General features: G+C 36.9%; 1 protein-coding gene across 2 annotated transcripts in view; it reads left to right on the top strand.

Moving 5' to 3' along the window:
- Window positions 1–430: 430 nt before the first annotated feature.
- Window positions 431–12,311, top strand: part of IRAK4 (interleukin 1 receptor associated kinase 4) — a 35,357-nt gene continuing 23,476 nt past the window's right edge. The window contains exons 1-4 of one of the 2 annotated variants that reach the window (XR_008912160.1): window positions 431–787; window positions 5,944–6,227; window positions 8,239–8,384; window positions 8,915–9,091. Coding sequence is in view for 1 of the 2 variants with exons in the window: in XM_001367215.4 (XP_001367252.1) it covers window positions 6,067–6,227; window positions 8,239–8,384; window positions 8,915–9,091 (484 nt within the window). In the remaining variant the exon portion in view is untranslated. The remainder of the gene's footprint in view (window positions 788–5,943; window positions 6,228–8,238; window positions 8,385–8,914; window positions 9,092–12,311) is intronic. The other variant, XM_001367215.4, reaches the window with a different exon arrangement.

Genomic DNA, 12,311 nt, shown 5'->3' on the forward strand with positions numbered 1-12,311 from the left:
AAACACCTCTGGGCTTGGATTAGATCTGAGTTTGAGTCCTGGCTTCTACAATTACCAGCTACATAACTACAGTTAATTTATCTGAACATCTCTGGGCCTCAGTTTCCTAATCTGAAAAAAGGATAACATTTGTTCTAAGGATTGTCACCAAATTCCTTTTGGAAAAGAAGTCGGTCAACCTAACGGCTTTATTAAAATGGGAGAATATTTTATCATAACATGATCTAACCTCTTAGATCTTCCAAACAGCAATAAACAGTCGTCGCCATTAAAATGTCCCCGGGCCCTGAACATCTTCATTTATATTCCATTTCCTCCAGTATTTTAAACTATTCTCTCTGACTCATTTAAGCTCCTTGGTGCTTTTCTTTCTTATTCTAGGGCTGGAGTTTATTCCCTGACCTAGTAGTAGAACCTAAACAAAAGCGTGCTTGAAATGCGGATCACGGGGACCCTTATTCCCTTTTCCTGGCCCAGCCCTTCTCCCAACGCCCGCAACAAAGAGGGAAGCAGCTAGTGACGAAAAGGACCCCGCCTGCTTCTGTGGGCCTTTCTACGCGCATGCCCAGACTGCCTAAAGGAAGGTCTTGGACAACCAGTTTGGGAGATTTTTGCAAATCGCTGTGGGTTTTAAGGCACCTCCCTCCCGAAGGCAGGGCCAGTCCGCACAATGGGGAAGTTTCTTTTCTGGGGTCAATGCGGAAGGGAAACGAGCATCTGTTGGGCCAGGCCGCATCTCGCATCTCCCGGTGTAGGGCTCTTCTGCTGGCGGCTTCGCGGGGCTCAGGTAACATGACTCCTACTTCTGCTGCTGCTGCTGCTGTTGCTGCCTTCGCTCTGCTAAGAATTGTCAACCCCGCAGAATAATGCACCTTCCCGGTTCTCTTAATATTGCTACTTCCCCCGGAGTTTCTGGTTAGCTTTTAGAATGGGGAAAGTTTGAGATCTCCGGCGGACTTGGACGTTTTTGTTATGCTCAGTGCCTGCCCCGGGAGCATCGTGGTCCTTAATCAGAGCCTGAAGAACAAACTTTCCAGGACAAATTAGACAGTGCTGCTGTCTGTCACGTAGGAAGGACACAGGATTCCGACGCTAATGACAGAAGGGAATTAGGTTCACGAAATTAACGACTAAATAGACAGGAGCCTTTTAACTTCCGGGTCCCTCTACTACGTCCTGGAACGAATTGCCTACGTTTTTGAGATTTGGAATTACAGCAGGCTATAATAGATCCTAGGGGCCTGAGCTGTCAACTAGGCTAATCTCACCCATAGGAGGCGCCAATCGAGAGCTAGGGGCGGGGGCTTCTTTTTGTCGCTCTGAGAGCTTTCAGTAGAGACACCTAATTAGTGGCAAAGACCAAACCTACAGCCCATGATTTGGGATTCCCAGTCCAGTGTTTTCTCACTTATTAAGGGGATGGCGAAAGGGACAGAAGGCCCAGTCTGTTCCACCCCACTACACTGTTTTTGTAGAACTAATACTTATTTTTATAGTTTTAAAAAATAGATGTATATAATTTTATAAACAATAAAACTTCATTAAAAATATAGAGCCCATTCTTAGCTTGTAGGCTATACAAAAAACCAGGTACTTAATTTCTTAAAGAAGTGTTTAAAAAAAACAAACGCCTGTAGCACATTTTGTCTAAGGTAAAGTAGCTTTTCATTTACTAATACAATTTAGAATCTGTCAGTATACTAGCCAGATGGACAAGTGCCATTAAGGACCTTCCTCCTGACATATATCAATTTCTTGATCAATCATAGATGTTAGATCACTTATTTATTCCTACTTGAATTAATAAAAATGTAACTTTAATGGATTTGCTAGGTCTTTGTAGGCTTTCAGGTATATCTCAAAATGTGTATTCCAGGAGACAATGCACTTCTTCATGAGCCATGGTGGCTGCCACTATACTCAACAACCTTTAGATTCTCTTACTGAGGCTCAGTAACCCTGAGCAAGTCCTCTAGGTAACTCTCTCAGCTCTCTCAGACAATAATTTCCCTAGAAGGTGCTAATTGGCATTGATTGAAGGAATTTGCTTATCTGCTAGTTTTCTATTAACTGGGACACCATTGGTATAGCCCCTATCTCTTGAACTCATTTTAATAGTGAGATAAATGAATTAGACAACATTTTATAAATAATACGTGTAGTTACATTATGTAGAACATATGAAATCATGAAAATGAGAAAATCTAGAAAGCAAATATCAGATAAATGAAATAAACTTTTAAAGTTTATTTAATGAGTTAATGGCACAAACTTCCTTTTTTCTCTAATTAATATTAATATTTTTAGTGAGCATAGTAATTAAATGTGCTTTATTTAAAATCTTGGTTTAACACTTTGTGATAGTCATTCCAATCCTTAGGCCACTTGGTTTTAAAAGCTGTCCTAGCTTAAAAAGCTGGAGAATGCGGCAGCTGTGGAGTCACAGGACCTGTGTTCAGATCCTGCATCTGAGACTTATTGGCTGTGTGGGCTTGGGCAGGTCATTTAACCCTCCTGGGCATTGGTGTCCCCATCTGTAAAATGAGAGAATTAGATGAAATGTTCTTTAAGTTTCCTTCTGTTTTCTAAATCTATGATCACATGATCCAAAGTGCACCATTAACAGTTTTCATTAAATCATGATACTAACTTTTCAATAATTATGCCAGCTATGCATTTTTTGATTGAAATTCCACTGGTAAATTTCTATCATCCTTGATACCAGTCAATTATTTTCATAAACTACATCATAATGAAACAGAGTAGAGAATTAGAAATAAGGGAACTAAATAACTCCATGTTCAATAAACCTCAAACCATGAGTTATTAAGAAAGAATTCTCTATTTGGTAAGAAGTGCAGGGAAAACTGAAAAATGTTCTTTCTGTCAGAAATAAGTTTAATCTAACATCTTATACAATAAATTCAAAATGGATGTTAAAGTTAGTTCATACCAGTAAAAAAGATAGCTGTGGGCAGGTGATATATTCTTTTGTTTGTTTGTTTTTTAACCCTAACCTTCTGTGTTACTAAGTATTGTTTCCAAGGCAAAAGAACAGTCAGGGTTACAACTAGGAAGTGTCTGAAGTAAAATTTGAACTCAGGACCTACCAACTCTAGATCTGGCTCTCAATCCACTGAGTCACTTAGCTGCCCCAGGTGATATATTCTTAACTAAACAAGGAAGAGAATCAATTACAAAAGAACAAATAGATAATTTTGATTGCATGAAATTGAAAGCTTCTTCACAAACAAAATGAATCTAGCATTAGAGGGAAAGCAGTAAGATGAGAATAAAATCTGTATATCACTTTTTGGATAAAGATATGCTAGATAAATAATAGAAATATATATCTACATATGCCATTCTCAGATTTATCAATGGTCAAAGGATATGAATAAACAGTTCTCAAAAGGATAAGTGCAAACTATAACAACCATGCACCAAGACACTAAAAAGAGAAAGACAAATCAAAATAACCCTAATGTTTCACCTCATCCCTAACAAATTAGCAAAAATACCAAAAGCTGGTCAATGTTGGTAAGTTATTGAAAGGTAGGTACACTAACCAGATCTAATGACCTTTCTCAGTCTTCATCCTTCTAAACCTTTCTGCAGCCTGATACTGCCAATCACCCTTTTTCTCTTTAGATTTTTGTGACACTGATTGCTCTCTATTCTTCTACCCATCAGACTTTTCTCTTTCTCTTTTGCTTCATCTTTGTCTAGGTCACATCCCCAGACAATGGAATCCCCTAAAGGTTCCATCCTGGATCCTCTTCTCCCTCTATAATGTTTCCCTTAGTGAGCTCATCAACTTCTATAGTTTGAGTTATTAACTCTGTGTAGATGATTCTCAATGCTATTTGTCCATTCCCATTCTCTCTGATGATCTCTAGTCCATCTTCAATTGTTTATTGGATATCTCAAACTGGATGTCTTGTAGATATCTTAAACATGTCCCAAATTGAGCTAATTATCTTATCCCTCAAGCTCTCCCTTCTTCCTAACTTTACTCTTACTTTCCAAGGTATCATCATTCTCCCAGTCACGCAGGCTTGCAAGCTAGGAATCATCCTTGTCCCTTATCCAATCATTCTCCACTCAGTGTCCAATCGATCTTCCTAAAGGGCAGGCCTAACCTTGTGGCATCCCCTGTCTCATTCAGTAAATCCCAAAGACTCTCTTTTACCTCCAGGATCAAATATAAAAAATCTTCTGCTTTTCAAAGCTTTATAACCTTAACCCTTTCCACTTTTTATAATCTTATTATGCTTTTCCTGCACATAAGCTGCTTCTCAAATTTCCAGGCTATTTCCAATGTCCAGAACTCTTTCCCTCCTCATCATGGTGTCTTCCTTTCTCTGGATCCCCTTAAGTCTCAGCTGATGTCCTATCTTCTGCAAGAAACCTTTCCTCATCCTTCATTACAGTGCCTGCCTTCTGAGATCATACTTAGTTTATGTGAAGGGTTAAATTTTGTGGGGCAGGAGTTTGATCCAGTGCACAGTTTATTAAATGCAAAACACCTAGTTCATTATTAGGAAATATGGATAGGAAGGAGGAAAGTGAAAGTAATCTTATACTAGATTTTAACTATATCCAAGATCTCAATTCTAACTAAATTTTTCTAGAAAACCCTACATCTATCTGCCTCAGAGGGCAGTATCTTCTGCTAGGCCAAAACCCTCGCCTACTCTCCTATTCTCTCTATGTAATAATTTATCCACTATCTTTCTAATCTATCTACTTAAGATAATCAATAATCAATAAGGTTGATAAGGCCTTATATCCTTTTTTTCAGTCTCTCACTGTCAGTCCCAGAGAGAGCAAGCCACACACACTCATCTCCCCAAAGGACCCAGAGACCAAAAAGCCCTTTCCAACAGTCTGCAACTTACAAAAATCTAAAAAGCAAATGTCCAATGGGAAGTGGTTTTAGCAATCACAAACCAAACATTATGAAATTGTTGCATTTAATGGTTTAATTGGTCCTGGCATATGTGGGTATAATTGATAATGCCACAAGTGTGGCCAGTATGTAATCAAATTTCTATAAATCAAGGATTGTATGTGTGTATATATATATATATATATATATATGTATGTATGTATGTATGTATGTATGTATTTGATTTGTATAAATTTTATATTAAGGTGATCTACTCCTCTGCCCCCCCAAAACCCAATGTACTTTTAATGGTAGATGAGAATTGTAAGTGATGTCTGATAGGCAAAATGGAAAGACAAAAAGGCAGAGAATTTTCACTTTACTTAATCTGATTCTCACAAGAATTCATTCTCATAGTATTAATCTAATATTCACAGAAAGTTTGAAAGGATTATTGCTTTGATGTATGTTAGATTTCTAGAAAAATTGGATTTTTCTTTCAGTTACTTTGACATTCTGAAGAATTAAGATCATAATAGAATTGTCCACTTGTGATTAGACATAGTGAATGTTGGGAAACTGGGGCAAATATTATTCAGATATAATATGATTTTATATTTTCTCTAAATATTTTAGTGGCATGTCAGAAATAGGTAGCATTTGAATTTCCTTTAAAAACAAACTTGAAATCTATATGTGTACATTATTTACATTTAAAAATTTTATTGAGGTCTTTTCTTCTATAAAGCCATTATTACTAAATATGTCCTTCTATTTTCTCCCTTCCCAGCAATCCATCCTTATAACAAAAAAAAAATTTAAAGAAGAAAAAAACAGTTCAACAAAACTAAAAAGTACATTAACTAAGTCTTATAGCGTATGCAGTTGACCCCTCCCATCTTCAAAGAAGAGGGAGAGGTGTATTTTCTCCTCTGAATTTCAGGGTCATTATTTTTATTTGAAGCTTAGTTTCATTATTTTCCTCCAAGACTCTTAAAATTTAGCAAAGTCATATTGTTTTTAAATGTGGATTTTCTTTTGTTTAAATACAGGATTATAGGTTGCTCCAGCATCTCATGTGAAATGGAAAAAGTAGATCTATAACTTTTAAATATAAACTACATAAATAAAAATCAAAAAGTATTTGATGAGAAATTTCCTTATCTTATGAGAAGATGAACAAAACAGTAACTTCATCAACATATGTGAGGTGCTTAAATGTTGGCCTGATTAGGCAGCTGGCGGATTTTATTGATCCTCAAGAAGGATGGAAGAAGTTAGCAGTTGATATAAAAAAGCCTTCTGGAGAGAATAGATATAACCAGTTTCATATAAGGTAAGACATTAAGGTCCCTTCATTTGGAAAAAGGCAATACCATAATTCTTATATCAAATGATGTGCATTAGCACATTCTTTCAACAAAAATTTATTGAATGCTTACTATATGCCAGGCATTAAAGACAGTTAAGTGTCACCCTGGATAGAGTCTCAGGCTTAGAGTCAGAAAGACCTGAGTTCAAATTTGACCTCAGACACTAGCTATGTGATTCCGGGCAAGCCACTAAACCCTGTTTGCCTCGGTTTCCTTATCTGTAAAATGAGCTGAGCAAGGAAAAGGCAAAGCACTTCAGAATCTTTGCTTAGAAAATTCCAGATAGGGGTAGGATGCAATTGAACAACTAACCTTGGGAGCTTACATTCTATTGGAGGATCTCCTTACTACATAGTTATAAATATTTTGTATTTGTTCCTAGAGCCAATAGGAAGCCCCTAGAATTTATAGAATGTAGGAGCTTATATGATTGGATCTGCAGGTTAGCAAAACCCTTTAAGTGCCTGAATAGAGGAAGAACTGGAGTGGGGGGAGGCTTGAAGCAGGTAGACTCATCAGCAGGCTACTGCAGGCATCTAGACAGGAGGTGAGGAGAGCCTGCACCAGAGGGTGGCAGTGGCAGAGGAGAGAAGGGGAATAGGGGAGAGATGCTGCCAAGGAGAAATGGATAGGACTTGGCAACAGATTGGATAGCAGGGTGAGAGTCAGGAGTCCAGGATGACTCTTAAATTGGGAGCCTGAGAGGAGAGGTGTTTAGAGGAAAAGATATGAGGTCTATTTAGGACCTATTGACTTTAAGATGTCTTTAGGAAACCCAATTTGAAATGTCTGAAAGTCTTTTAGGTAGATTTCAGAAGCATCACCATGCAGATGGTAATTAAATCAATGAGAGCTGATGAAATCTTCAAGTGAAGTGGTATAAGTGGGAGAAGAGAGGAGGACCCAAAATAGAATCCTGAAAGACACTTATGGTTAAGGGATGTGGTCTGAAGAAGGATCCAACAGAGGAGGTAAAGAAGGAGCGGCCAGGGGGCAGCTGGGTAGCTCAGTGTAGTAAGAGCCAGGCCTAGAGATGGGAGGTCCTAGGTTCAAATCTGGCCTCAGACACTTCTCAGCTGTGTGACCCTGGGCAAGTCACTTGACCCCCATTGCCTAGCCCTTACCACTCTTCTGCCTTGGAGCCAATACCCAGTATTGACTCCAAGACGGAAGGTAAGGGCTTAAAAAAAAAAAAGAAGGAGCAGCCAGGGAGGTTGGAGGAAAAGAGAATGGCGTCCTGAAACCTAGAGAAACGAGTATCAGGATAATGATCCATGGTGTCAGAAGCCACAGAGAGGTCAACGTCAATGAGGATTGAGGAAAGACCATTGGATCTGGCAATTAAGGGATCATTTATAATTTTGGGGAGAGCGGTTATTGTGGAATGATCATATTGGGAACCAGATTGTAGGGCATAAGAAGAAAGTTAGAGGAGAGAAAGCAGAAGCATACTGTAGCCTTTTCAAAGAGTTTAGCAATGAAGTCAACCAAATATGTATTTATTAACTATATATGTATGCTATATATATATGTCTGTAATGCTCTTGCTATCTTTGTTAAAATACAAACTCTTTGTGAGCAGAAGAGATATAGGATGATAGTGGGGATAGAAGGATCAAATGAAAGTTTTCTCAGGATAAGGAAAACATAGGTATGTGCCTAAGAAGTAGGAAATGAGCCAGTAGAGACAGAGAGATTGAAAATAAATAAAAGGGTCTGTTGCTTTTCATGATGTATCATTACAGATTGAATTTACACTGTCCATATGTTTCAAAGGGAGTGTAAATTGTATAAAACATTGCTTCTATATAAGATTATACTGCAACATTAACTTTAATGAGAGTTTAACATTTACTTTAAAATCTTAGGAGAATGATAATTCCCAACATCTGTTCATAGTATATTCACATTGCCCTTTAAGGTTCTATTTTATTTAGAGATTAATTTTGTTTTTTCTGTCTTGTTTTATATTAGGAGATTTGAAGGATTACTTCAAAATGGAAAGAGTCCCACTAGTGAATTACTCTTTGACTGGGGAACCACAAACTGTACAGTTGGAGATCTTGTGGATCTTTTGATCAGAAATGATTTTCTAGCACCAGCACGCCTGTTGCTGCCAGGTACAATTTTTCAAGATTTGATGTGGAAGATGCAAACATGAGAACATTTCTCTTTTCTTTCTCTTTTTTTTAATAGTGAAGAAACTAAAAGTGTTTTTGTTTTCAGCTATCTTCTAATCTTTTGGTCAGCAAAGAACAATGAATTCTAAATTGCTAGGTTTATGATTTCACTGTAGAGTTCCTATATAGATGGCACCATCTCTAGGCCCTGAAGCAAAATAGATGTCCTTACCCTGATGGGAAGTTCTAAATTTGATCCAGCCTTCAAAAACTCTTCAATCTATATTTGCTTATGTATCAAGAAATTAAATGGTTTTGGCATCATACTTTTTCATCTTCCAAATTCAGCCCTTATGACATTAAAACATGGAATATTCTTTTCCACCTTTCACTGTCTTTCAGCCATATTGTCATGCCTGCTATTTTAAATGTTGAAGTTGGAATGATGTTAAGTGGGGGCAGGTGGTGCTTCATGTCAATTGCTTCATTTTCTGTTAGAGAAAGATAAAGTGTCTTAATTAATGTTGCAGATATTATTCCAGAAATTGTCCAGGTACTTCCACAAGAAAAATTAGCCACTCAGAAGAAATTGCTGCCTCCTTATGACAAAGAAAAGACACATGTGAAGCCTGTTCAGAATCATGAGCACATCTCTTCATCTCTAGACTCAAGTCCAGACAGAAAAAGTTTAGAAGTTAGTGATACACGTAAGTAACTTTAAAAAAAACAAACACCACTAATTTAATTGCGAACTCATCAGTTTCTACTATTCAGTTTGTAATAGGAGTTGCCATGCCTGCTTAGATTTAAATTTTGAGATATTTTATTGAGTATGAAAGATATCTTGAAAGCAAACAGTTGGGAAACATGTTTTCATTCTGATATATCTATGAAATACCCATATACATATTTTCTTGAGCCAAGTACCATCCTCAGAAGTTCTTAACTTAAAGACCGAACTTTACAAAAATATATATTTTAATCATTGTATTTCAACATAATTGCTTTTCTTTGTAATCTTGTGTATTTTATGCATTTAAAAATATTATTCTGATAATGCTTTTTCCTATCTGTCAAATTATTCTTTTTTGATATCTCTTGACATTTACTTGGCTGTAGGCAAGATGCTTAAACACCCTGGGCTTCAGTTTTCTCATCTGTAAAATAGATGATAGGGGTATTGATGAAGTTGATCTTTGAGGTCCCTTGTAGTTCTAGATCTTTGAGTCCTCGTGCCTTGAATACACTCCCAACTCTTCTTGTTGAAATTCCCTCTTTAAGGGGATAAATAAGATAGTAAGAAAAAAAAAACTTTCTGCCTCAGAATAAGTTAAAAGTAACTAGGTTAAGGCAACTATAGATCAGGCTACTGAAAGAACTAATAGATGTGATTAATGAACCATTGTCACAGAAACAGAATAGCCAGGGGTTGGAAGGGACTTTAATGACCATCTAGTTCAACTCACCCATGAAAGAAATACTTGTTATAACATAAATTTTCTTTGAACTACTTAGGAGAATGGGGGAATATTAATATAACTAGATTTTTAGGGGAGCAAGTGGGTGGCTCAGTGGATTGAGAGCCAGACCCAGAGACAGGAGGTGCTGGGTTCAAATCTGTCCTCAGATACTTCCTAGCTGTGTGACCCTGGGTAAGTCACTTAACCCCCATTGCCTAGCCCTTACCACTCTTCTGCCTTGGAACGAATACATAGTCTTGATTCCAAGACAGAAGGTAAGGGTTTAAAACAATACTACATTTTTAAATATAGATTTTCAAAATTAAAAAAAAAAGAATCTGAAAGCTATAGATAGATCAGTGATCTTGACTTAAATTTGGCCAAACTCTAGGATGTATCATCAAAGGAATGATTAGAAAACATCTGGAAAAGGAAGTAGTGATCACATTGATTTTTCAAGAATAAATCATACTAAACAAGGTAGAGGATTCAATATTTTTTCAAATCCTCACAATCACTCAAGCCTCTCTAAAATAGAAAATATGCACCAAACACAGTTTTAGATGTTTTTCATGGTTTAGGACACCCAGAAACCAAACAGGGAAAACACTCTACTGCCCACCACACACCAGCAATAAGGCTGTTCATCAGGCTTCCAATAGAATTCAGCTCCATACTCTGACCTCTTCTCCCTCCTCAGAGTGCCATGGAGAGGGGAAAGGGGCCAAGACATATATCTGGGTTATCATCAAGCTCAACTATCCGCCTTTATGTCACCCATTTCCTACTCTTCTCCCAGTGCAACAGAGATTGGAATCCCCAAATAGCAGACAGTTTTTCAGCCTGTGGCATCATCACAGCATCTCTCTGTGCCACTAGACCAAAGATCCGAGGAACAGAAGAAAGGGGACATATGGCGGCTATGGAACATTCCACTAAGCTTGAGGGAAAGAGCCCAGCATCTAGCTGGGATCAGTTATGTCTTCCAAGTAGTCACTTTGGACAAAGATCAAGGCCAGTGAATCATGAATTGCCCAGTATGGGAGGAGAAAGAGACACTTTGAGCTCTATCTCTGAGGGAAACTGCAGTGTTGGGATGTACCTCTTCACTTAGGAACAGAAAGAGCTCCCAGGAACCTCTATACCATAGAGTACAGAAATGGGTGCCCTCTGCAGCATCGTCACCCATGACTCCGTCAAATGCCATGTCAGAGTTCCAGTGCAAAGGGGAGCAGTTGCAGTTTTGAGGGAGCAAAGTCCTATCTTTGTAAGGAGCAAAGAATAAGTTCCAGAAACAGCCCTGAGCCCAAGAATAGAATAGTCTGTTCTAAACCATGCAAGGATCCAAAACAATTCTAAAAGGCCATAGAAGGAACTTATGGGGTCTGAATGCAGTTTGAAGCAAACCATTTTCCACTCTATTTCAAGGTGTGTTTTTTTTTCTTATGTTAAGTGGTTGTGTCTTCTACAACATGATAATCATAGAAATATGCATTCCATGATAGCACCTATATAACCTAGTTAATATTACTTGCTATCTAGGGAGGGAGGGAGAAAGAGAACATGGACCACTGAATTTCAGAAAACATTGATTAAAAAGAGAGTGTGTGTAGAAAGAGAAGAGGATCTTCTACAGGGGCCTGGGATGTTCGTACAGTTTGGAGCATGATATGGATTATGAACTGTAGTCACAGTGGTCTATAATTCTCTTTGTTTTTTCCCTTTCTGTATCATAAAATGAATTTGGTATTCAGTTTTTAAGAACAATTTCTATATGATATTTTTCTTTAAATATTTAATAGATGCCATATGTAAATCTGTTTAAAACAGGATCTCTTCTTCCCATTCCCATACCACCCCTTTGGAAGTTCCTTTGCACCTAGTTCAATATCCTTTTCTTAAATTGGATTTGTATTATATTTTATATTTTCCTAAATCTCACATTTCTTTAAAAAATTTTGTTTTACTAATATTTCATTGTGATTTTATCTTGCACATTTTTATGGCATTTTTATTTTAAAAATCTGAAAAATCCAAAGGTCTATTAATTCTGTTAGTCTTCTTAGAGAACTTTTAATCTTACCAAAATAATAATCTTTTTGCATTCTAATTTATTAATTCTGTTAGTCTTCTTAGAGAACTTTTAATCTTACCAAAATAATACTCTTTTTGCATTCTAATTTATTTTCTCATCTTCACATTTTTCTTTTGTGTTTATTTGGTTTTTTCATTTTCAATGGCATAATTTATTAATCCTGTATTTTTCTTTTGCTAATGTACACTCTCAAAAATATAAGCTTTCTTCTAAAAGGTTATTTCTCAGCATTTTTATATTTTCTCTCAACATTATTATTCTCTTTCACATAGTTATTTCTGTGATTAATTCTTTGACTCACTAATTATTCAGGACATCATTGTTAAATCTCCTTTTAGATATGTGTTTTTGATTATAATTAGTTACTATTAT

Source organism: Monodelphis domestica, chromosome 5 (genome assembly GCF_027887165.1).
Source record: "Monodelphis domestica isolate mMonDom1 chromosome 5, mMonDom1.pri, whole genome shotgun sequence".
Lineage (NCBI taxonomy): Eukaryota > Metazoa > Chordata > Mammalia > Didelphimorphia > Didelphidae > Monodelphis > Monodelphis domestica.